Genomic DNA, 26,915 nt, shown 5'->3' with positions numbered 1-26,915 from the left:
AACAATAATAGTAATAATAATATCTTTGCTAATTTGCATAGGGTGATCTGTCACATCCATAAGGCGAAACCTCAACCATCGCTGACATGAGGTAGACCCACCTGGGTAATGCACAGCTGCCACTATAGGCTGGCAGTTCATCACACAATTGGGGTGGATAGATTTAGTCAAAGGTTTGGATAATCAGTGAGTCGGGAGACAGTGGAGACTGGCAGGTGTTCAGCAGCACTGTTTTTCTCCAGCTGCCTTCGTTTCACACGTTCACAGGTTTGTTTTTTCTCCAAGGCACTGTGTGACACATGGGGGCTACCATACAGAGGTCAGTGGAAAGAGGATGCTGTTGTGGGGGTATTGTTAAAATGTTCAGTAATTAGAAGGCATCGAGTTGGTATTTGTTTCTTTGTCTTGCCTTTTTTCCTTTCCCTTTCTTTTCCTATTTTGAATATTGTCTATGTAACTGGAGCAAAAAAAAGAAGCTCCTTTCATCCATCCCTTCAGAAACCCAAACCCAGCCCAAGCTGACTTTGATGAAACACATTCAGCATTGATAGTGCTGGCTGCTCAGGCTGCAGTACATTGTTATTGCAGGAGAGATACTTGAGCTCATCTTGCACAGGGGAGCTATGGTACATATCTACATTAGGCCATCACAGCAGGGAGGAGCTCACTGGGACTTCACAAGAAAACTCAACTGAGTCAATAGAAAAAGGGTCTGTTAGGAGCTCAGTGAGACAGCATTGCTTGTCACTCTCCTCCTGCATGCAATTTTCACACTGGCTGTGAAAATTTGCATTGGTATAATGTGTGGGACCCTAATGCTGTGGTCATCGAACAGCAGTCATTACAAGAGGCATGGCAGGGAATTCACAACACACATCATGTACCCCCCTGTGTTCTGAACCAGCACGCCCTGGAATGTTAAAGACACACTGTGTGTTGCATTATTTATTGACTTAGCAGATGCCCTTGACCAAGGCAGCTAATACATCACACATTATCCACTTCATACAGCTAGATATTTGCTGAGGCAGTTCTGCTAACATACCTTTCTTATGGGTACAACAGTATTGTTTCATGTGCGATTGGAACCTGCGGCCCTCTGGTAATTCAGTTTGTCAGGCATACAGAATCAATGGAAGAAATTACAGGAAAAAAAGGCTAAAGGGAAATTTTGAGTTTTTTATTTGATCAAATCATTGATATCAAATAATACTTTCACAATGTAATATTGTTATACTTTAATATTGTAAATCCCAGAAGGCAAGAAATGGAATGATAATGAAAAAGTTAGTCTCTGTCAATGATACAAATAAACTCATAAAATAAGCAAATAAAACGATCATCTTAATTACATAACAGACCCAAGTGTTATTGAAAATGGGCTGTATTTCTAACTGTGTTAACAAGAAGAAAATCTACGGCAGGTGGTTATAAAGCAAGGTGTAACGTATGTTAATGTATTACTTTTGGTGGTATTAACTGGTTTGGTCTGTGCCAGGAAAGCAATATATATATGTTTTCTGTAAACAGGAAAAGTATAATCAGATAGCAGAAGTCTGAGATTAATCTCTGTATTCAATCAAAACTACCAAGTTGTCTTAAAAGAATTATTATTCAATAAAACAAAAATCCATCCCACATTAGTCGGGCACTGTAATACAAAAAAGTGACCACTAGAATCACTCAAAACCAGCAAGACACTTTGACACTTTGTTCAATCTATGAAGGTTTATTCCTTTTCTTTTTCTTGATTGAACACCGTTTTTTTCTTTCCCTTCTGAAGTTAATATGTGCCCTAGGTCATGTATCCAGATATCATACAGAATGCCTGCTTCAGAAATATGTATTAACTACCAGCAAATAAGAAAAGATTATACAAGAATCACTTTATCTTACCATATCCTAGGGTATGATCACATATGTAAATGTGTATTTAAGTATGAGTATGAGTATATTTGAGTCTTGCACCTGAAAGGGAAGGATGTACACAATAACTCTACTAATCTTTACATTCATTTCAATTCATTATTACAATTACATTCATTATTGTGGTCACATACGCCATTAGAGTTAAAATGGAATGGTAGCTATTCCATCTCTAGTCTTCAAATTATGAAGAGCATGTGAGCTTCAAAATATGGGTCAATGTGGGTGTGACTACAAGAGGCAACTTAAATTACAAAATGTTTTCCATTTGGATTCTGGGCTAAACTCACTGGGTAGGAAGTGCTTCTCCTTAATGGTGTGCATACAGCTCTTTGAGGGAAACAGGCCCCTTGTTTGTTCATAGACATTCCTTTAGATTCAGCACTGTGCTGATTGACATACAATGTCTTTGTTAGGTGGATGTGTCAATCCAATCATCGCTGTCACTTTGTCTGATAATATAAGCAAAGAACTGGCATCACAACACAACAATGAAGCGTTCTGTTGGTTAGGTTAAATGAAACGCTGACAGTGAGTCCTCGTGCTGACAGCACCTTTAAGATGGTGTTTAAGGAAACAGCATCGCTGGTCACGCTTGCAATCATATAGAGCTGTATTTATATGTGCAAGGAATGAATCCTGACAGTTGCAGATTTTAAAATGTGGGCAAGGCCTCACACAACCTGAGCCAATCACCCTAGCTGTAAACTGCTGTTATTGTAGAGCTGGGCTTCCGGCCTTGCCTAGCATTGCTGTTTCTGAGGACAAGCTCGCAACACCTTGATGAAGCCCTTCATAAAACAGGCGTTCAGTGTCTAAGTCCTCTGTAGCCCATCAAGCTAAGGTTCAGATATTACCTTTGAGATCTGCCTGTGACGATGAATGTAGGTGCATTATTACAGGCTGAAGACAATAGTGATGTCACTACAGTAACTCTACACTCATTTAACGTAGAATGCACAGTTCCAGGGGTGCAGTCTAGCAGCTTTCACATTCAGCTTTGTATCTCTGTGCTCTATGAAAAGCTTCTTGAAAAGGATTTTGCATTTAATCAAATAGTTGATCAATTTAATGGGCTAAATAAGAGCTCTGATCTCAGATGTGAAATCCACACACCCTCTGCCACACCAGTGATAGGGCTGTGCATCCCTCCTATGTTGTTCTCGAGATCAGTTTAAGAACTAAGAACAGTTTAAGAAATACCCACTGCCAGCCTGTTCTGGTCTTTTTGGCATATCTGCCTGCAATGTGCCTGAAGATAAAAGGAAGCAGGGTGTTACTATGAGAGATAACATGAAAGGCATTAAATAAATGTGATCTATAGAAATCGAATTGAATCAAAATGCGGTCCCTTTTTGTAACATCTTGTTGCACAGGGAACCCATCCAAGATAAAAGGTGCTACTGTGTATTTTTGTGAAACTATATTCTTCCATCCTGCCATGCAGCAATGTCTGCTATAGCACAGCCCTGCTCAGATATACCCCTGTATTCCTTTTTTCCTTACAGAAACACTGTGGCAAGCAGCTCTGTGTTGGAGGCAAATGCTGTGTGCATTTCAAAAATATTTCACCACCTCAACACAGGGTTAATATGGTGTTTATCTCCAACTGCCACTCATCTGTTGAAACACATGACCCTTATGTTCACCTCAGGGGACATCAAACATCAAAAATAAACTGAACATTGTGTATCTTGGGAATACATGTATCTTTGCTTTTGAATGAGGGAGAAGGTTGGAATAAATTGAAAATTTCCACCAAAAGCAATACATATTCCCTACTCAGCTCCAGGGCCTTGCAGAGCACAGCATCTGTTAAAAAAATGCGCTCTCTTCCTGTTAGCAGGACAGTCAGCAGTGAATATGTGATAGAGAGGATATCCTGTGGCAAAATATAGTTCTGCTCTTCACTGTCGCAACAAAATACCCATAAACCCATACCCCTACTCGATAGCTGAAATTATAGACATCATCACTGCTTTTTTCATCTTCCTGTGTTTTAAAACTAAACCATGAATGTAAATAGCCTTGCAGTTTCAGCACATCTTATCTTGTTCTTCAGTCTGCCCTGTGTTTTTTTTTTTAACAAGAAAGGCCGATCTTGCGATCTCAACTTCTCTGTCTGGAGTCTACTCTTACTTCTTCTCATTCAAGAAGCCAAAATAGGAAATAATCCTTCTTGCAGACTTTTTACCTGTCTCTAGCCTGAATCATTCCAAACTGATCTTCAAAGGAACATGCTTAAACACCATATGATGAAGAGAAATTTAGATCTGTAATATTATACACATTAATATTCAGCAATCTGCTGAACAGCATTTACAGAGGTATTTCAGAATTCAATTTCCATACTCTCTCGGTTTCTCAGTAATCCCCAGTATTTACTAATAGATGAGACTTTATCCTCTCTCAAATATATTATTCCATCAGTTTGGATGCTTCAGCAGCTCGTGCGCTCTCAGATAGGGCTAAACGCACAGTGTGAATGGAGGAATGCATTAAATGTCCACAGTTTGACTCCAATTTAAAAGACTTGGCCTGTGACATGTTATTAGTCAGAAAATTGAGTAATTTCTCTAAACAGGAACAGAATTGCAAAACCGAAAAACACTCACCATCTCTGTGTTACACTGACACACGCTGTGCCGTGTAAACGTCCCTTAACCGTTTTCAAACAGCTGCCGCTTCTTCCTGCTGCTGCAGACAGTGTGACAAAAAACATGGAGTGTAATTTAAGAGAGATCTTGACAGTCCATGCTCAGTGATTAGCATTACCATTTGGCCAAGAGAGAGCAGAGTGAGAGAGCCTTTTGTCTTTTTTTTAATTCTGCAGGGAAGAGGGATGCATTTTTCTTTATTGTACTGAACCAAAAACAGGTCATCTCTCACCAGCACATTAGACTGCCTGCAGGAAAGGGTTCACCTACCTGAGACAGAGTCATGAGTGAATTTACTCATTCAAGATTTAAATGGTGCTATGAACAATCCCAAGTCAACAAAAATGTCATGCTGTCAAATCATAACCATCCCTTAGCACTTTGGTTCATCTATGTACATTTCACATTCACATTTTGCCAGTTAGCAGATGCTCTTATCCAGAGTGATGTACAAGATACGAACACACTTAATGTTACATTCACATCTTTGACATCCAGCAGATGCTCCTACGAAGAATAACGTACAAGATCTGAGTACAATTAATGTTACACTTACATCTGGCATACATTCTTATCCAGAGTGACTTACAAGATATGAGTACCTTTAAAGTTACACTTACATTTTTGATATCCAACAGACACTCTTATCCAGAGTGACTTCCAAAGTCAAGAACAAAGCGCATCCAACAAAAGTGACACAAACTGTCATGCAAACAGGGACACTTCAAGTGCACACGCAGCCCAACATGCAAGTGAAATGCAGTATGCCTGATAGAAGGACTACACTGTTAAACATCACAGCAACAAATAGGCTGAAGTAAAACTTCTACATATAATGGATGGGATTAGATGCACACAGTTAATTAAGATAAGTAACACTCACACTATGGGACAGTGGTGTGACAGGACCTCCCCAGTGGCCTACCTTGATGGACTCCTTTAGAAAGCCTCCCTCGTCTTCGTATGAATGAGACTTCAGTCTTGCTTCAGTACAGACACGCCCAATAATTGCTCTGCTCAGCTGACAAGCAGATGAACCAGCTGAGAGGGGGAAGCCAAAACTACCAACTAATTAGACTAACTGTTAAAATGCATTAACCAAATAAAACAAGACAAAAAAACAAGATTGAGTACAGCGTGTAAGTATGTTCGTCCTCATGTGACATGCAGACTGATCTGTGAATTGGTTTATGGATGAAGGAGACAGTACCTTTTCAAAGAAAACAGGGTTCAATGTTAGGATAACCCCCAAATCACGTCCCATTCGGACGCACTGAATACAACCCGTGATGTAGCAGAGGAAGCTAAGTAGTTTCTTGGGGTGTGAAAGCCAGTAAAGTGTCAGATTCATCATTTTGCAACACACTCAGTAAATGAACTCACCTTGAACAGAATAACTCACACTATATGTCTGAAAAGTAAGAAGTAAGAAATACAACAATTTGTATGTGTAATTCTTTCTAAGAATGTGTGATACACAATTGTGCATTTACACACACATGCAGGTTACCATTTTTTACAGAGAAAATCATAACCTATGTCTCTGTGTCTTTCTTTAATAGAGGGCTGCTATTTATTGAAAAAAAAATAATTTTCTAATATCACTGCCCCAGTGCAGAATGTTCATTTATAAGAAATAATACATGAAAGGCAGGAACAATTTCTTTGATTTTTCAAAGGAAAAATAATCCCAATAATATTACATAAATCCATTTGGCCCTTTTTTTTAGCTCTCTGCATAATGTGTTGTGCAGCTGCTGGGGCCACTTAAGTGGAAAACTGCAGCGATACAAACCCTGGGAGAGGGAACTCTGATCACATATGACCAACCTGAGGCTGTCCAAACACACTCACATGAGGACAACAGTGATTTTTCACACTGCAGGTCCCACAGTACACAACAGGGGGCACATGTTGATTGGAGGATGGGCAGATCTCCAGTGATGTCACCAAGTCTTTTCAGGTACCTTACAAGCCATTACAAAGCACTACAGTGGAGAGATGAGGGAACCCTGCCAACAAACCAACCCCTACCCTTGAAACCAACTTGATCCGCTGCTGTTGGATCCTGATTATTGTCAACTGATAACACAGCTGGGATCAAAGTGGGCTGTAGGGCTCAGCTTGTGTTCAAAACAAGCACTTTAGCTGAATGACCCATTCAGGAGCCCGCTGGCTTTCATTATTGATGCTATGAATAAACTTCGTTCATTTCTTCCATAAGTATATGACTTCATGTCTGTGTCCAGAAAATGAGTGAGCAGCTCTGCCACAAAACATGTAAAAAAAATAGACATGCAATGCTCTTGAGCTGGGTTCCTGTTACATCATCCCCAACCCAAGTCACTCTTTGTTTGCCCCTCCAAATATGGATGAAATATGGCTTAAGGTATGGAATAAAGATTTCACAAGTGAGTATTTTTGGTTGGTATAGTGCATGGGTCTTAGTACGGTGGTTACTGTATGTCAATGTGTGTCTTTTTGTGCATGCTTAGCTGATTTGCTTGCTGTGTGTAGACTGTGCATCAGTGATGTTTCCAACTGCACAGTGTACATCACAACAATTAAAAAGACATATCCAGTCAGTTTCACCAGAAGATCAAGAACTTGCATAAATCTGGGGTGTCAGACTCATTTCCTGGAGACTTGCTTTGCAATATAATTTGCCCTGCTCTTGACTTGTTAATTGACCCAGGGCTATACTTGGTTTGGCATTTTTAATAAATGTGACACATTACAGTTTAAGACAGACACAGTGTATTTTGGGGAAGGTATCAGTATAAATGTATACAGTACAGCAAACTCAGGACAAAGGAATATGTTGGAAATAAATAATAATTCTTCACAATGCACAAATGAAATAATTCATGTCAAAAATTGCCTGGCTGTAAGTTCAATATAGTGAGATGTCCATTCCATGTTTCCACCAACCAAAAATGCAAAGCTGCTCTCATATTGAAGATGGATGAGGCGCATTGAAAAAAGATTGAAGTCTATTTTGTGCCTTCCCACTGTGCTTAAAACATCACCAGGAAGTTGTCAGCCAATCAAATTTCCTGAAGGAAAATAAATGACCCTGAGGTCTGACTCTTTTCAGCCATTTACTGCTGGTCCATCTAATCTCATTTGAATAAAAAGATTTTAGATGCAACTTCCTTCCCTCCCATCTTCCTCTTCCTCCACCTCTCCATCTTAATTTTTAAGGCACATTACATCAACAGAAATCCTCCAGTACCCAATAATATTTCTATCCATTGGTCTCTCCTGCAGTATACAGCAACATCTGATCAATGTAACCAGCTGCAAGTCAAAGAGACAACAATGACAATTTGCCTCCAATTACTCCCAAGCATACAACCAATAAAGATGTGCATCAGATGCTATTACCACCGGTAAAAAATAAACAGAGGAACGACCCCCATCTACTTATGCATGCTAGGTATTTAGCTAGCTAACTACATATTAAAATTACTAAATATTAAAATTACTAAAATTACTAAAAATACTAAAATTGATTGACCTTGCTAGCTATCTATGCATGTTGCTAGCTAACTAATTTACAAGGTGCAGAATTGGCTGAGCTGGCTAGCAAGCTCATCAGCAAAATTGCTTTGTTGAAAATTGATTGAGCTAGAAAGCTAGGTACATTATGTTATTATTAAATGGTCATTTCCGTTGGATGTTAGCAGTTCCTTACTGATTGCAAAACCTTACTGAGAATGGAAATCTGTTAAAATTTCAAGAACGCTTAACATCTACCCATAGCTTGCAAAGTGCTCGTTAGAGAAATCACCCTCACACTTGGGACCTATCACATGGCAAGATCCAAGGTAAAATATTGAAACTGGTATTAAAATTGGAGGGTTTTTTTTTTGTCCAATTGTCCTCCATACTTAACTGTTAATGCAAGGTCCCAGTTAATTGTGCGTTTGCCAGATTTCCCCAAGAATCAAAGCAAGCTCAAAATGGCAGTTAAAATAATTCAATCATGGCTAAAACTGTAAGCTGTCTACCAGCCTCAGTTAGATCACCCAGCAGTAAAGGTCCTTACCATGTGGCTTCTTACAAGCAAGCTATCCAGTTAAGTAGCTAGCCAATAAGATGGTTAAGGTGATAGTAAGCTGGCTAGCTAGCTAAATAGAGAAAAATCCTTCCAGAAACGTGCTTAGAGCAAACAGAGAGAGACGTCCCTCAAGATTTATTTAAAACATATACTTTGTGTAGCCCCTGCAGGACATTTGTCTCTTGTGTGTCCACAGATGTGATGGTATGCTGAGCACATCTATAGGAACCTTTTGAGTTTTTCATGTAGGAGTCATGTCAAAACAGATCACTGAGTTCCTAACAAAAGGAAATCACACTCACATTTTGCTGAAGGATCACTTACCTCACTTACTGTTATTCTTCTTCAGAAATCTGTAAATCCCTCATTCACTTGATATGTTTGACATTCTGACACTATTGCTTCAATGACTTTCTTCTGTGCTTTTCATCCCTTATCTTGTTAATCCTTCTCCCTTCAACACTTCCCTTCCTTTTCTTTCATGAAGATTTTTCTGCATTATTCTGAAAAACAGTTAATTATCTCCCACAGTAATAATAATCAACACTAACAATATGGTGAGAAATGCTTTTTTTCATGAGCAGAGGGGAGCAGAAAAGTTGATGACATTTTCAGAAGTGCAGAACAAGCTTTGTGACCTGACTCACCTCTCTATTACAGCTCTATCACCGTACCCTTGGCTGTAAACATTACAAAAAGAGATTTTAGCTTTACTTCCAACCAAACCCTGACTCTGAGGCAGCATGAAAACAGTGCTCAGCCCTTCCTGGATTATGCTCAAAGATAGTAATTAAGAAAAATGATGCTAAGACAAAGCTGTCTGAAGGACAAAGACCTATCTTTCTGTTAAATTACACAGTGAGCTGGGCCTATACCATGGCACAGTACTGTTCGGGATAGTTGATAGATGCCCCTCATTCCTCCTTCTCTATTAACACAGTGTGAGTCACATTTATCTGAAAAATTAAATTAAATTTAATATTTGCAGTCATTGTTCAACTACTCGTCTATCTAATTTCTTCTATTATTCTGATGAGATTAGACTTCATTGAGTACTGTTTCCATACTTGAATTTTAGATCATTGTAGTTGAGTTAGTAGCAATTAAATTAATTAGCATTCATGTGTAGCTTCACAAAAATGAGTTAATCTGAAATAAACTTAAATCTGCTTGTTTGTAGAAATCCAGGGTTTCATGATTTCTAATTGGTTATATCAATACTTAACTGGCTGGGGTTTCTCCAACCGCATGAGAATACAGACAGCCTCTACTTAGCATTTGATTGCAAGATGTGTCTGTCTCAGTTCTGAGTCTACAAACCCTGCAGCAACACTCCCCACTCCCAGCTCAAACCAAGGCATACCTCAAGCTAATGAAGACACAGCAAAGACCACCAACAAGCAGAGATATCATGGAAATCAAACTGCTGTTAGCATGGTATTAAACAGACAGAGTGGCTTTCATCTTCTAATGCTTAAAGCAGCGCGCTGTTCAAAGTTAATGGGGTATACATTTTATGTGCACAATCTCCAAAGGCAGTTTGAACAGGACGCCTTTTGTGCATGGTGACAGTTTGCTAAGCAGGAAGGTGGGGGTTGTAACATTTTATAGTCGTCTAAGCATCTCAGGGTTATTGAAGTGGTATAGAGCAGTCGTTTCTTCCCTTCCAGGACAGTTGGCTTAGGGGGTGGTGTGTAGTATGATAAGAAGTAATAATAAAAAAAATCTTCTGAGCAAACTTCATTCATTTAGTTACTGCTCTAAAAAAGTCCTTTGAATCACTGGAAAGCAACTCCAAAGGAATGAATCTGAATATTCTGGTGGAACTGCATGCACCAGTGTAGGGGATCTTTGTTCTGAGTTGAACCAAATTAATAATTCACACCAATCAGAAAATGTTTTGACTACTTAGATAGCTGGCTTGAATGTGTTGTAAAACATTGTTTTATTAGGGAACATTAAGGAACACAAGTTAACCTTGCCACTCAAGCATGGCTTTTCCTTCATGGCTTTCCTTCGATGCATGTAACACACACACACACACACACACACACACACACACACACACACACACACACATTAGGTACACTCTGTTTAAAGACCATGTTTGTCTTCACTATCATATCGTTTTACATATTTCACTGGACAAAACAATATCATTTTAAACAAACTGTGAATGTAGTTCAGATTTAACATTTATTTTTATTTGCTTCATATTACATTACTTCACATTACATTATATTCATTTAGCAGACTCTCTTATCCAGAGTGACTTCCAACACAAGAGAACAGAAGTATATCCGTTCAGGTTGAATGAGCAACAGTTTCAGACCAGGCTGACAACACTCCCAGACCGGTGAGTGTGAGCACAACACTATTCAAGCCCTACCACAAGTTAACTTGCGCTAACCTGACTAGACAGCCTAGAAACTAAGGTAAGCCACACCATACATCACAGTCACAAGATCACAGAATCTATAACACTTGACTTCACACTTCTCACAACATATTCACTTCAGAAGCCACATATGAAGCTCTCCAGGGCTGCAGGAGTGAACTGGACCATGGGCCACAAAATGTTCTAACTTCCTCTGAGCAGGATTAAACATGACATACATTCATTGTTTAGCAAACTGACAAATGTGGACTTTTACTTCTACACCACAATCTCACATATCAATGATAATGAGCTTAGTCATGATATTTTCATAGAGCATTCATAGAGCAAAAAATGGAACTGGTGATCACAGGGGTTTTAAAAACTTTAAAGTGACACATTACATTTCTGGGTTGCAAAATCTGATTCTGATTCTGAAATATCATCAATGCACATTGAAGATAATCATTTTTATTTTTAAAATCTCATTTGACTTTTATCATTGGTGAAAAAGAGTGCTTTATCATTCTGTCATACATGACCTCTGTAAAACGAAGTTAGGCACTCTATTGCATAGGTCAGTACCAGTCTTGCTCAGTCGTTAATACATTCAAATGAAATTGTATTGCCTAAAGTGAAATTAATTCCACCTTTAACCACATTGTTTGGGAAGCAACCTTTGAGACAGACTTGGGGCATATTGCTACAGCATGGCATAGAGGAAATTAATTGGCTCTATATTTCATATTCTAATTTGTTAGTAACTGTTGGACAATTTAGCTACCCAAGCTGTCAACTGCAAGCTTTGTTAACTGTTCGTGGAGCTAATTTGTCTTTGCCTCAACATTGCCTACGACTAACCATTTTGAACCTAGCTACCATATTTTATGGCAAGAGATGAAATGCCGTCATCGTATGTATTTATGTCATCGTATATATACAATGTATCTACATATGTTCTGCAGCTCATCGTGTTACTAGCATATTATTTTACACTGTGTTTAGTCAACTTCATATTTTAAATAGACAGCACTGAGAAAAACATGGTCTGCTGTTTTTCAAATTCATGTCACCATGACGCGCACATTACTTTTTCTGTCTGAATGCCAAGTTTTCGTTCCTTACATGACAGTTTGCGCGTTTCGTTGGAATTCATTTATTTCATTGGTTCTGTGGACTACGGCGCACTGGGAGCCTCGCGTTCGATAGGCTAAAATAAGCGTCGGTTGTTTTCTTCTGAAAACGTGATTGGCAGGTTTGACACGCCACTTCCCAGTAGGCTTCCTCCTGTGATACTGGTTTTGTGTCTTTCCATTGGCGGAAGGAATCCTGGGTCATCAACGCGCTTTCCCGGGATTGGTGTAGAGTAAGGAGCGGTTTACGCCTCCCCTTGTTGTACCTGTCGCGCTGTGACAGGCTGAAAGCGCTTCCTGTTATCTTGGCTGCTCTCTCACCTCTTTCCTCCTCGCAGTCATTGAGCAGCCAGTGCTGGAGCGCCAGTAGCCGGCTCCTATGCCACTCTGCATAAGAACTTGTTTCAGATATCAGGAGGAAATAGAAGGAACAGAGCCATTTCAAGAGGAAAGAGAGCTGCGCACCGCGGGTTAAGAGACTAAGAGGAGAGCGTGGCCGGGGGGGCTCTCTTTCCCATACAGACAAACCGCGGTTCACGCAGAATATGGCGGAGCAGCACACAGTCACCGACAGCAAGCACAAAGCTTCTTCGAATACCGGGGGCTCGCTCTCGGGAAACAGCCGGCCTAGCGCCGCGGGTGGAGGAGGCGGAGGTGGAGGCCTTTCTGGTGGACTGACGCAGCCGGCAGGATGGCAGTCCCTTTTATCGTTCACCATACTCTTTCTGGCCTGGCTGGCAGGTTTTAGTTCGAGACTCTTCGCAGTTATTCGTTTCGAGAGCATCATCCACGAGTTTGACCCCTGGTGAGTGGATAACATCAGTTAGCTAACTAGAGAAATGGGTAGGCAGAGAAATTCAATTTGGGGTAACATTATCTCGCTAATTATGAGCCCAGCATGGCATATTGACACCATAATTTTAGAACCACAGTATCCCCCAGTTTAAACTTTTATTGCACCAGATAACTTTGCAGACACTTGTGATTGATGATTCATTCTACTGAATAGCGGTCATTTTCTGACGAGATGCACATTGCATTTGTGTTTTTGCTAATGCTAACTAGCCAGTGAGTTCAGCAGTTATGCACATCAAACGGGGGCAGTGCGGATTCATTCATTGATAAAGGACAATAGTACTCGTGAAAGAGCAGATGTCTTGTGGTGAACTAATGCAGTTGGAATTGGGCTTGCTTAATTAGTTAGCTAGCTAGATTCTACCCCACAAACCACTGAGTTTGTTGGTCCTTGTTCTGTTTTCTTAATCGTTTTTATGCATTGGTTAGCTGTGAATTCATTTTAATCCACATCCCTTGAACTTCTACAAGTAATAGCTACTAGTCCAGTTAGGTACCTAATTTAATACGAAACAGCTTTTTCGAGATCTGCTTTGACGTATCCTCCTCCCTCCTAATATTTAAACATATTAATGTTTAAATACGTAATGCATATATTGTGTGTATTGTACTGTATATTCACGGCCCAGCCGATGGCGTCTGTAGCTCGTTAGGAAGTTGTTTTAATCACGATTTTTTTCCAGATTACTTTGCTTACTAGCTACCTGGTGGTTGGCTGTGGTCCTAGCGTCGCTGGTGGTTCATTCATAGCGAGCTATCGGTGCTCGCCTCGAGGTTTGCGGTTTTTCAGCGGAAAAAATATGACGTGCGCCTGAGCTTGTACTGTATGCTATTTTAGACGGTACTGCGCCGGAGTTAGCTCTGCTCTTTCCCAGATTCACTTCATAAACTGAAATAACCGAGACATCGGGAAGTTCTGTGACCGCCATCACTACGTGAGTGATCGCATTTCTGGCACAGATAGTAATGAAATTCCCCAAATCGTAGCATTGCCTAGTGATGCCATGGTGGTTTTTTTTCTGGCCGTAGTCAACCTGGTGTGATTCAGGATACGATGATTGCGCCTATGCTAAAGGGCGATCGGACGTGGGATCAGGTGGAATTTAGCAGTCTCAAAGTAGGCTGGAAGTGGTACCAGCCGTCAATTTTTTCACCTCATCTGTCAATCCTGCATCCTCTCCGCAGTCAGTAAAGGGTTAATTGAATTTGCGTTGACGACTGCCAACTTGTAAAAATGCCTGTCGTTCTAACAAAAACACAATCCGTCATTGCTACAAAACTGAACGGAGATAGCCTTTTCGTTTGGGAAAGTAATTTGGAAATGACACCAGCACTATAAAATTTAAAACCCATGCACTAAGGTAATCCCAGTGTTGGAAGTTCCTTCTCTATCAGACCTTGATCACAGCAGGTCTTTGAATGTGTGAATTGTTTGGTGCATTCTGGAGGAAAGTAACCGCAAACCTTTATCGATTACACACCATGCATCCTCATTTCTATTGGAAGAAGATATGGCGGGACTGTGACATTATGGCGAAAGACATGGGCTCGTACCCAGAACAGGACAGGTTCTATTTTCAGGTGGGGGCACTGCCGTTGTGCCTTTGAGACCGATACTGAAATAGCTTCATTATCTATATGCATTAGATGCTGGATACAACATCGGCCAAGCAAATGAATAACAACAGTTGTAACTATTGCCACTATTGACATGACTTCCCGATTTGGCAGAAGATTGTTTTTTTCAGGAAATGTCTCTTACGGGTAATAATAATCGATATGCTGACCAGTGGACGTCGCCTCTAGAACTCGAATATGATATAATGATATAAACACAAATCACTGCGGAAGTGGGATGTAGACGTTTTGTGTAATCCCCGCACAACTTTGGAGGGAGTAACACCGTGCCTGGGCTTCAGAATATGTTTATCCGCTTGATTTTCCAGAGATATGTGTGATTTCTCTGGGGATGCCGTTGCTTTTCTTCTCCCTCAGGTGCTGTTTATAATAATTCAATATTTGCCGAGCAGCAACGGAACATCTGATATCATCATCATTACTGAGCGGGCAGAGAAGAGCTGTGATTTGTTGAGCATGTTAACTAGAACCAGGCCATATCAATAAACCTCCTCTGAAAAAAAGAGGCGTTCGATGATGTGAGGACCAGCCTGTCGCAAATTCCTCGAATATTTCACTTTCTCCTTACAGTGGCGTTTGGCAAGTGAAATGCTGTCGAAAGCTGTTCTTTCCGCGTATAGTTAAACAGACTCCATTGAATGTGTCGCGGCGGATCGTATTTTGATGTTTACATCGTACGATGCTTTTTTTTTCAGCCCAGCAATGACAGTCCCACGCTCGCTGCTATGATTCAAAAGTGTCGTTGCGAATAGGACTCTGAAGTTACAGCTGTATGCATTTATGATTTTTTCGCCATCTGTATTTGTGCGTGTGTAGGGGGTTCAGATCCCCCCAATCGCCCCATAATTCGAACCCTGGATATGTTTGTATGTGGCCAGGTCCAAAGTGCTGGATTTTACATTAGGGACTCCCGCACTACTATATATGTAATAATGGCCCTGTACCAGTATTATTGATTTACTAGCATGTGGTTAGTATCTGTTGCATTTACTATTGATTTCCTGTGGATATTACATTTATTTCACTTTTGCATTTGCCTACATACTTGCAAGTTGTGCCTCTTTTCCTTAAGGTTTTGCTGACTTGCAAGGCAGGATATTGATAGCCTGCTTCGCAAGCCATTGGTCCCTTGACGGAAGAAAAAACTTCACGCTTAATGTATTTACTTGACGTGCAACAAACTTAGCAACATTAGAGTCACATGACTCTAATTGCTTGAGGAAATTAGTGTGTCGGAATCAAGTCACGCCAGTATGTAATGTTGTGGGTTGGTCCTCTTGTCTCAGAGGAAAGCACTTAAGACTGACCAACAGATTACGGGTAATTTGTTTTAAACCCAAGCATATATTTGTGAAGAGAAAGTACCACAGTCCAGCAACATGGGATGTGCTGCTAGTTTCATGGAAGAGTAAGGCTGCAGACACCTGTGGTGAAGGTCACGATGAACGCCGTCTGATGCCATTAAACAGACACAATCATTGAGTGTGTTGACAGCTCCCTTAATCAGACTCACCATGGAAGCATGTACATACCTGCTTAGGATTGTTCTTGTATATGGTATCCCTCACCAACATGCGTATCTACCTGGAATTTAAGGATCATTTGTTATGAGCGATGACATTGCCTGAGTGTCACATGACTCTTGATCTTTAGGGGATGATTATGAGCACATTTGCCTTTATGTATCAGAATTAATCTTTGTACTTAACAATGGAATCAAGCATTAAGTTAAAAAAATAAGTAATTGTCATTGTTGAATTTTTTTTATTTGAAAGGTTATTTTTCTGCCAGTTGCTACTTTTTTTCTTCAAATTACAGAAGGATGTTTGCTCATTAGACTGGACTGTGGTTTAGAAAGGTCAGTCAAGTGACACATTGATGCTAGACCTCAACTCTCACATTCCAAATGCTACAAATTCACTGGAATTTATTTGATTGGGTGAAAAATGTGTTTTTTGAAAATTCCAACTGTGTAGTGACTGGTCAGTAGTCATGGCTGTATTCTTCTCACATCTTGTACTAATACTGTTACATGTTGAAGCTGATTATTGGTCTCCATTGTGAAGATTCCCCATCTCGCAAGGACTGCCAGTGTCAGACTGCATGGTGTCTGTACATGTGCGGGGTAACTGGGTGTATCCACCTTGACATCAATCCTCAGGTTCACCGGTAGAGCCTAGAGTTGTATGGATTATTTCCCAAGCAATCCAGTCTAAAGTTGGTGTCACACAAGCTCTTTGTTTAATCACCTGTAATCAGTTTTATTATTCCAGCAGAACCCAAGAGAACATGTCGAATCACCATGTTGCTTAGACGAGTGTTCCCTTTTATGGGCACCCCCTTGTTTTACAGTGGGGTAATGGGATATCTTTCAGTGGAGAGCATGAGGCCAGGTTTGGGTTTCTTAGACTGCAGTGCAGACCCACCTTTTCAGACAGCATCTTGGCTTTCCTGCCTCTGGAATAACTCACCTTTCCCTTATTTGTGTATCCTCATTGTAATATGTTGTGTTGTTGCATTGCATTTATGAGCCACTCTTATAATTTTAATGAAGCGTATATATACTAGTTATCACACCAAAATGTAAGGGGCTGGCGTGTGTTTAGATGTGGTCTGCTGTGTGCTCTAGGTAATTTTGTGAGTTGCTCTGGATAAGAGCATCTGCTAAAAAACTGACAAAGACAAAATCTGGGAAATGGGATTCAGGTGCAGTGGCAGGTGGAGACTCTACACGTGTCTTAGACAGCAGGCAGCTTTATCTGTGTGTGTGAGACCACAGGGATTGGAGTACAGAGGCATACACTGGCCTCGCTTAAATTTAATGTGTATCTGAGCCCATTAGGGAAATTAAAAATGCATGATTATTGTGTGTGAAACATGGTAGTTAAGGAGCCGAGCATGCTGTAACCAGAAAGTTTGATTCCCTGGTGCATCGTTACATCTTTGAGCAAAGGTACCTAACCTGAAGCTTTTCAGGTGGCATCCAGCTGTGCCAGGGGATAATGTATAAAATGCCATCTGTAAGGGAATAACAGATAATTTATAATGAAACGTTACTTTAATTGAATGATTACGTTATGTGAAAATGGAATTTAATATGTGACGTTAATATACAAGAACCGAGTGAAGTACAGATTAAAAAGTTTCATGTATTTCCTATGCTGATTGTGAAAATAATTCCGTATTTATTGCATTTACTGTGAAATTGTGCATCAAAGCTTCAGGCATAGCTGAAAAATCCCTCTCTTTTGATGGCTTTTAATAGAATATACATTTTTTTTATTGAACATGATCTCGTAATTTAACACAGCTGATTTAATTTGACCATGTGCAAATCTGTTATGTGTCTTGAAAGTGCTCATTAATTTCTCATGTTCTCCCTGTCAGATGTTGGTTGGGGGAAAAAATGATGCCTAACAAAGTGCTTGAACATTTGTAATGCCTTTTGAAAGTGAGCAACTGACATTCTTTTTCCAGACTCCTCTTTGGCAGCGTGAGATGTCGAAGCATATTGAGATGTATTGTTTCTTTGTTTTTTTTTTCCTCTGTTATTCATTTTCATAATCATTTCTTTTCACATTCAACTAAAAGGAACATGAATGCAAATGGATTTATCAGGGAAGAGGAGAGGGAGGGGAGGGTGCTGCCATGCTCAAAATTCTCATTAAACCAGCAAGTGTTCAATCCACAGTGGTGCTGCTAAAAAAAACTCCTCCCGTCTCAGCAAGAGGTATTGTTGGGGCAAACATTTGTGGAAGAGCTGATGAAATATTCAGTGTTTTTGCGGCGTAAGGTTACTTGGGGCATTGACTTTTTGACAGACTTGGAGAGCCTGTTTGATGTTATCTCGCTCGCCTCCCCCCTCCCCCTCCCCGTTTCTGGTAATGAGGGCGCAGGGCTGGAGCCCACTGCAGGGCAGGAAACGGCGATCTCTCACGCGACGCTGCGCGGCCGCGTGTCTCGCGTCGGATCTCGGCGTCCGTGCCGCTCGTTAACGCTCGTCCGCCGCGGATTGGCGCAGCCAGGTGAAGGGTGGGCCGTCGTTAGGGTGTGTTTCTTTCCTGCTCGCTCGGTGGGCATTACACTCAGGCAGCGCTCGCGCAGGGAGGCCTGAGGGCTCTTTAAAAAAAAAAAAAAAAAAAGCCACACATCATGATTGCTGTGCAATCCTGTTTGTGCCGTCTCGTCACCTCTGTGAATTTATGCACAGGGATGCCCGCCAGTGAGATTTTACTGGACTCCGTCCAAGCCCTGAAACCATTAATTTTGTTGACGCCACAGGCTGTGTGTGTGTGTGTGTATGTGTGTGTGTGTGTGTGTGTGTGTGTTTGGAATCGGGGAGTGGGGAGGTTGGGGGGGGGGGTTGAGGAGAGGTCAGATGAGGTGTTTGACTAAATTACTGTTTCCCAGTGGGTCAGCTCCATGTCTTTCCTCTCCCTGCGTGTGACCTGCTCCTCCCTGGAGGTCCTAAGGAGATGAGCCAGCAGGAAGTGGCTGCGAGTCGCAGGAAGACACAGGAGCCTTCGTTCAGAGCGCCGTCTGCGCGCGCGCGGGTCCGAGCAGCAACAAAAGTCCTTCATCCCGCCTCCCTCCTCCTCCCCTCCCTGCGAGCCGTTTGCTCACTTTATGCCACATGTCTCTAAATTATGTATGTGTATCATGTCAAGAGGCAACACAGCTGCTCCCTGCCTCCTGTAGCACTGCGGGGCCCCCTGCGCTGCTCCTCAAACAGGTCCTTGATTGCTTTGGCACAGGTGCCAGAGTTGAGCCGCTGGTCCTGAATAGGAGATTGGCGGCGAGCTCTCCCTGTGCCTCTCTCCTCCTTGCTCCTGGTGTTTGTAGAGATTAATTATGCGTACCTTGCGGACTGAGTCTGAGACTCGGTGCCACGGCAGCAGCCTAACGAGCCTCCCGCAGCATGGCTGCTAACTGTCAGTGGCCCGGGCCCGTGGGCCGGACGCCCGCAGGGGGCGATGACACAGTGGGGCTTTTTATTAACGTGATTAATGACACCACCGCTACCTTTCCCCTGCTGGCTTTAAGGATTGCCGGTCGCGGGGTGAAGGCTTTTGGTTTGGTAAATGGGTAATTTGCAGAGTGTCTGTTCAGGGGTTACTGAGCATCTTACTGCAAGACTTTAAAACCTGCCCCCCACATTGCAGTAACAATAACCGTATCAATAACGATATCCTGCCTACAAAGTTCGCCGGAATCTTTCTGTTCTCCAGTCATCTAACAAAAAAGCCTGCATTTCCGTCTTACTAGAGGCGCTCGGCTGCAGTTGCAGCAGCTGTGTTGGGGAGTGTCACTTGTCTTCGTTCGGAAAGATAGCCCGCTCCTCTTTGCGAGTCAGGCGTCAGCTTTTGCTGCATTGGGTCCTCACGCTTTGCATGGTGAGAGGTAAACGGAGCTCAGGTTTGCAAGCGCGATGGTGTTTGCGCGAATGTGCGTGTGCCTGCACGCGTGTGTCCCAGTGCGTGAGGGTGAGACTGTAGGGGAGCATCTATGCCCAGCATGGTGACCAGTAATTGAGCCAGTGTTGGGCAGAATTAGAGGGACCCTCCAGACTATGAAATGAGGCTCCTGTTGCCAGGTGATGAGATTTAATTGTGGCTCTTATTATTCTGTCGTCCTCCTGTAAAGGGGTTGGGTTGAATATTGTGAGCCGTGAATGAGTAATTCAGGGTACAGTGACAAGAGGAGGAGGGATGAAGCAAGCAAACAGACTGCCAAGCACTTTTTTGTGTCATTTTCAAAATGTGCTTTGATCTCTGAAGTTCGTATTCCCCTGAACTCTCAGGAGGAGGATGGATGGAGCTGTGAATTCTGATGACAGGGGAAGGAGGGGTGTTGAACCTCCTGTTAATCACGCTGAAGGTTCTTCTTACCTTCACAAGTGTTAGGCCTCATTGCCGAGGCGTTGCCGTGTCCGTCTGAATTTTCCGTCCGTTTCTGGAGCTGATTAGCTAGCTCCAGTCCAGTGAGATGCAAGGAGAAAATGGTTGCATATCTTAATTCTATTTGTTCTGCACTGGAATGTTTTTTTTTTTTTTTTTTCCCTGTAGTTATTTTTCTTTCCTTACTGCATAGTTAGCATATAGGTGCTGTAAAAAAGATAAATAGCTTAATTTGTCTTGTTGGTTATACAGTTCCAGCTCTCACAGCAAATTGGCCCTGTTGATTTAAAGAGAGAGGTTTTATTTCCCTCCTCTGTGAGGTGTGTTTTATAACTGAATGCAGTACACCGCTGGATATCCACTGGGACTTGCACAGTGCTTAACAAGTGGGCTTGCAGTCAGAAATGTGCAGGTTTGATTCCTAAATGGAGCACAGCCGTTGCGCCCTTGAGGAATTAATGGAGGAAGTGCATGTCTCCTCTGCTTGTGAGAGCTCTTTGGAACCACTGCCCTGGGACACACTGAAAGAGGTGACACAACTGATTGTGGCACAGAGTGAGGCGGGGAGGTTAATTCATAAGTAGGCTCAGTTTCCTATAGCTGGGACTGATGTGTTGCATGTTAGTTCAGGTGATCATTTGCATTCCGAAGGGAAATTACGCCATGTTTTTCCTCTATGGGCAGATAGGTGAGTGTGCGACCTAGATACTGATCTGGGACTCACCAATGTTGAGGAGTAGTGCTGAAGCAGGAGTGTTCTTCTGACCAAGAGATTAGAGGTTTTAGTGGGTGCTGCTGCCCCTCAGATGAAATCAACAAGGCACTCTGACGCCTTGGTCTCCGTACGCCAGTGTTGAGAATGGGGGGGCATGTTTACCTTGAAAAGGGGAATATGGGCTTGCTCTCATGGTCTTGAGAGATGCTGAAAAGGGTATCATTCCGCTTTCATCTGTGAAATGGCTGTATTTGCATAATCCCTGTGAAACCCACATTTCAAACATCCTGTCTACTTTACTTGAACTAAAGTCTGGGTCCCAAATGGATTCTCAAAGTAGCACTGTATCATTCTTTAGAGTCTTTTTTCCCCAAAATATTTAAATTGTATTAGCAGCCCATGCTTTGCTTTTTTAAATTTTTTTTTTAAATAGGCCTATATGCAGTACGATTAATTAGAGAATATAATGCTCTCATATTTCTCCTTGAAGTATTTCTATTCCTCCTCATTTCACTAGAGATCTGTCATCCTTACAGTTCATTATGAGATTCACTTGAGCTGCATAGTAATTTACTTACGAATTGTGCGGTGATAGACCTCCAGTATGTTTTGAGGGTCTCCAGTAACAACCTAGGCAAACCCCCTCAGCCAAGGTCCTGTAAAGCCACGATCCAGAGGGGTGTCCTGCTGTCTCGACTAATGGCGTTCTCACAGGTGTGCGGTCGAGATTATGATCTCATCATCTGGGGACAAGTGGGACCAATAGCCTGTCGGACACTGTCAGCCAGGACTGTCTAGTAATCCAGTGCAATAAAACCAAAAACCCAATAAAAAGAGCAATCTGACTTTTAGGACTCCGCAGCACTCCTGTGTGAGCCAGGGCTAATTGGCTCTGATCCCAGAGGCCTACCTGCAGAAGCCTCACAGGTGGGATGAGGCAGGTGCAGACTCCTTGCTTTTGTGAGTTTGAGTTGCTTCTCCCTTCCACTACGATCAAGCAAGTCAAGCTCCTTCCAACAGATGAGGCAGTCCTTTTTTTTCTCCTTTGGAGTCCGGTGATGTTAACAAGAGGACAACATGTCCGTGAGTGACAGCCTCAACCGCTCCGCACCGCAGAAGAAAAATGGCTGTCGCTCTTTGGGAGGGCACCGGGGACAAAGTGACAAAAATTAATCAGAGGTAGATGAATTAATGAGCAGTGCATGCATCCAAGATAGTCCTCTCCAAAAATCCATTAAAGGCCATTTAATTTCCAATTTGCATGTATTGTTTGATTTTAATACCCTCGGATTTATATGATCTTTTTGTGTGTGTGTGTGTGGTTTTTTTCATTCAAGGGTTTAGTGCTGAATTAAAATTAATGTCCGCACATAATTAAAAGGAACGTTTTGAAGTATTGAATTTAATGTGGTGATTTTCATGCTTTTAATGGACAGTTTGAGTTTGATGCAGGTTAGGTGAGAGCTATTTAGCACGTTGATCCCCTCTCAGTGGCCCCCTTTCCACAAAATTCTGTTTGAGACGCCTGATGTTTGTGTTACCCTCATATTAGGTTATGTAATTAAGCGATAACATCGGTTATGCAATCAGTAAAAATAATACCATCAAGTGACACAGGGAGGATTAGAGAGTGTTCCATACCCCAGCAGCATTGCAGCCATAGGGCTGATTCACACATGCAGTATGGATGCTGGGTACACATTACCTGGTGTCTGTTGCATTAAAAAATAAACATTTTTTCATGGAAATATATGTTGGGTAAGTTGTAGTTCACATGCGTTCACCCAATCCATAACGTCTTCTATGGTGGCAGACCACGAATCTGCTGTTACTAGGGCTCCCAACTGAAAAACATAATTTGAGGACATCTTAAAGTAGTTGATTATTTGTGTCTTTGGCTGTATGAGAAGGGGTGGGGAGATTATAATGGAGAAAAAAAAATAATGGACAAAAAAGCAGGGTTCCAAGAAAGGTGCTATCAAGGTGAAGCAGCTGTGATTGTAACACCAGCTGGGCCCATCAGTTCCTGTTTTTCCCCCTTAGAAGCAGCAGGCTTAAGAATCGCAGGCTTCATTATAGACAGCATTTATGCTCTGAGGAAAGATTGCATGCAGACATTATCACCATGTGAACACATGTTGTTGACCTGCTTATCGACCAGTCAGATACTAAAAGATGCAGTATACTGCTTGGTAAATGCAAACAAACCGCATGCATTCCTAATATTCATGGGTCTCGTGTGAATCTGCCCTTTGCTTTTAATTGGGGTTGAAACCAAGACAGTAATGGGCATGCTATTAAAGGATAACATGTTAAACTCATGTCCTAACTCCTTGTGGTCCCCCAAGAAACTTGGCAAAGAGGAATAGGGGTATCCCAGTTTTTTGGCCCAGTTTCTCATTTCAGCTGAGTCTGGACTGCCCTTTGTTGATTGTCTACATCCCTTTATTTCTGTCCATTCCTTGTTGTCCCCATGCTTTGACAGTAAATGAGATGGAAATTTCATACTAAGTACAGGACTGTGTGTTATAAGTATAGAAATAAAGGCAACGGTCTGATTCACATGAAACGGAGACAGTTAAACCACAAATGGCAGCAGTTGTTCTCTGTGAAACTGAAGTTGTCAAACCATTGGCAGCTTAGCAGGTTGTCACAGAGAATGAGAAAGACGTAAATTTTAAAAGGAGCGTTAACCAGCTTGTCTTACCAGCCGGTTTTTAAAAGAAAAGAAGTCTTTCAGAAATCTCCACAGACGGGATGAATCCCATTGTGTCCATCACTTCAGATATGATGATTGACTTTGAAAAGTTCTCTTTCTGTGTTTGTAAAACTCGGGTACACGATCTTGCAGAAATAAATCATGTAAAATCCCCTTAGAGTGTGTCTGTCGGGGGACCGAACCTGTACCCTTAGTGAGAGATTACGCCTGTCTCTGACAGAGACACAACTCAAAAGGTTCGTCCTCCTTCTAGAGGAATTGAAATCTCTGCCGTTTGGAGGTGGAGACTTCCTTAAACGACTGCGGTTTCGGCTGTCACTTCTTGGAAACCAGACCGACTATGGTGGGCCCCAGCTCACTGGGCCCCCAAACCCTGGCAAACAGGCAGATTAAGTGGTGTGAAGTGCGAGGGCCACGCATCTTTCAAAGGGAGCGTCCCTGAAATATGGCCAGACAGCGACGTATGTCTATTGGTCTGTGAAATCACCTGTGGGACCTTGGAAAGGGTGGTATATGAAAATGTTCCAGTTGATGCTTAAGCGGGCTGGTAACCTCTTAATCTCCTGGCGCATATCTGCAGCGGCCCCCGCCCCCTCTGACTAGGGCCGTTTCATTTCAATTGGTTTTTGTTTGGCAGAAACCCTTATCCAAGGTCATTAACATATTACCGTGCAGCTGGAATGTTTTGCTGAAGCAATTTAGATTATGTACTGTGCTCTCAGGTGCAACGGCCGTACCCCGTTTTGGAGTCAATCCTGCAGTCTTTCGGTTATGAGCCCAGCTCCTGGCCACCCCGAATCATGAATGCGGGAGACGTCAGGCCTCATGCGCTGCTTTTGAAGCTCCGAGTCATTCTTTAGCAGGGGGTTCTGTTTGTTCTCTCGCACCAGCTAAGACACTTTGTCAGCAAGTTTTGTGACAGCTGAGGACGTTGAGGTCTATACGCGCTACTTTTTAAAATTTTTCATTTTTTTTTTTAGAAATATTCCTGAAATGTGAACGTAGGGTGGAACTGGTTGAAACACAATTAAATCTACCAGACCGTAGTCCTATGGGACATGCGTTTCTTAATAGAAGCTGTAGTACTACAGGACATGGGGTTCCTAATAGAGACTATAGTATTACAGGACATGGGGTTCCTAAAGTTACAATATTGTAGAACAATAGTACGTGTGTTTCAGAAGAGACTCTACTGCTACAGAACATGGGTTTTCTTGTGGGAGGATCCATTGCTATAAACCTCCTGAACAAAAGTCACTAGCTGAGGTGAATTTTGCCTCTGAAGAACTGGTTACTGCACATTACCGCAAAATCCCCCTCAGAGGTGCCTGTCCCTCAGCCAAGTCTCAAAATAGATTTTTCAGAAATTAATAGATCAGATAAGTTCGCTGCCACAGCTTCAATTTAATCTGCCCTTGAGACGTGAAACTCTGCCTGGAGAAGTGATTTGCCTTTCAAAATGCTAATCAATGTCTAATTTTGTAATCCCCTCATTCTCTGGCGATCACTCTGCAGCCTCTCTCTCTACTGTCACGAGGCCATTACCCTATATTTTCTTCTTTTTAGTTTTTGAGCGCTGTCTGTTTCATTGTGCATGCATGCACAATATGTGTGCTTAAATGTTGCCCGTTCCGATCAGTCCTGGGGACTGATCATCTCCCCAGCAGCATAAGATAGCTGGGAAAGGGCAGCGAAAACAAAGCACCATTTTGTGGCTGTAGATAGAGCTTCTCTTCTTCTCAAGCCCTGAAGGTTGTGTGCTTGAATCCCTTGAGGGAGGTACTTTGAATCCCCCCCGCGTTTTATGCAAAGCTTCAGCAACTCCAGCTGCTTTTTTCATGGCCGCCAAAGCTCTCTGTCGATAGAAGCTGTGAGCCGTGCGGATGTACCGCAGCGATATAGAACCGTTTGACATCTGCCTGTCATCGCACCTGTCGGCTCACGGAGCCCGTTTTTCTCGACAGTTAGACGGCGCGGTCCTGGTAGTTGGACCGCTCCATTTGTTTCCTCCCTTTGTTTTATTGTGGTGGATTAGCAGACGGTCATGCACCGCCTCACTTTTGATTGACAGCAGTGCGACTGTGGCGTACCGCGGGCCGGAAAGCCTCCCGTGCGGAAGGCTGGAGAGAGGATCTGCGGACGGGAGACGGTAATGATCGACAGTGCTCTGTGCGTGTTTCGACCTCGCCACATTGCTCGGAGTGTGTCGAGTCCTCTGCTGCGCCCTGATCACCGGAGCAGCTGAACCGCTGGGTTCAGGTCCACAAGACCCTTGATTGCTGTTAATGATGTTGTCATTATCATTGTATTCTTAGCATGTCAGCATAGCGAAAGGGTTTTTTTTTTTTTTCTTTCAAGCTGGGGCAATTAAGGTAAAGCAGTTGGGCTCAAGGGCGTTGAGAGAGACCAAATAGAAAATACAACCAGAGTTTGAAACCGTTGGCCCTCAGGTCATGAAGTCCAACAGCCATCACCCTTTCCTCCTTGGGGATTCTGCTAATCCAAATAGACAGGCACACGCACACACACACACACACGCACACGCACACACACACAGCAGCAGTGCGTTTTGTCCACGGCAGTGCTGCCAGACACTGCCATCTCCTGACCTTTACAGTGCAAACATTCAGACTGTGGGCGATGTGAAGCGGCGCCAGGTCCGCCACTGTCCTCCCGCAGCCCTGAGTTCTGCGCCACAGAGCGTGTATGGTATTACCTCTGTAGATACGCCAGCAGCCGTTTGTATTCCACTAGGGTTTTTCTTTTATTTCTTTGTCTGATGTTCACCTTGAAGGCAGCAGTTGAAACAGTTTGGTTTTTGGGCACAGATAAATGAAGTATCTGCTATTGAATGATTTTTATTTTTAATTTAAAGAAGTGAAATGTAGCTATATAGGGCTAGTGAAAGGCATTGTATGTAGCTATATAGGGCTAG

General features: G+C 42.3%; 1 protein-coding gene across 1 annotated transcript in view; it reads left to right on the top strand.

Moving 5' to 3' along the window:
- The first annotated feature begins 12,469 nt into the window (after window positions 1-12,469).
- The window catches only part of stt3b (STT3 oligosaccharyltransferase complex catalytic subunit B), a 71,623-nt gene continuing 57,177 nt past the window's right edge, over window positions 12,470-26,915 (top strand). Inside the window, exon 1 of the mRNA XM_036538361.1 lies at window positions 12,470-12,961. Within this exon, the coding sequence (XP_036394254.1) occupies window positions 12,702-12,961 (260 nt within the window). The 5' untranslated portion in view covers window positions 12,470-12,701. The remainder of the gene's footprint in view (window positions 12,962-26,915) is intronic.

Source organism: Megalops cyprinoides, chromosome 10 (genome assembly GCF_013368585.1).
Source record: "Megalops cyprinoides isolate fMegCyp1 chromosome 10, fMegCyp1.pri, whole genome shotgun sequence".
Classification (NCBI taxonomy): domain Eukaryota; kingdom Metazoa; phylum Chordata; class Actinopteri; order Elopiformes; family Megalopidae; genus Megalops; species Megalops cyprinoides.
Note: the sequence above shows the minus strand (reverse complement) of the source record. Positions and strands in the feature narration are given on the sequence as shown.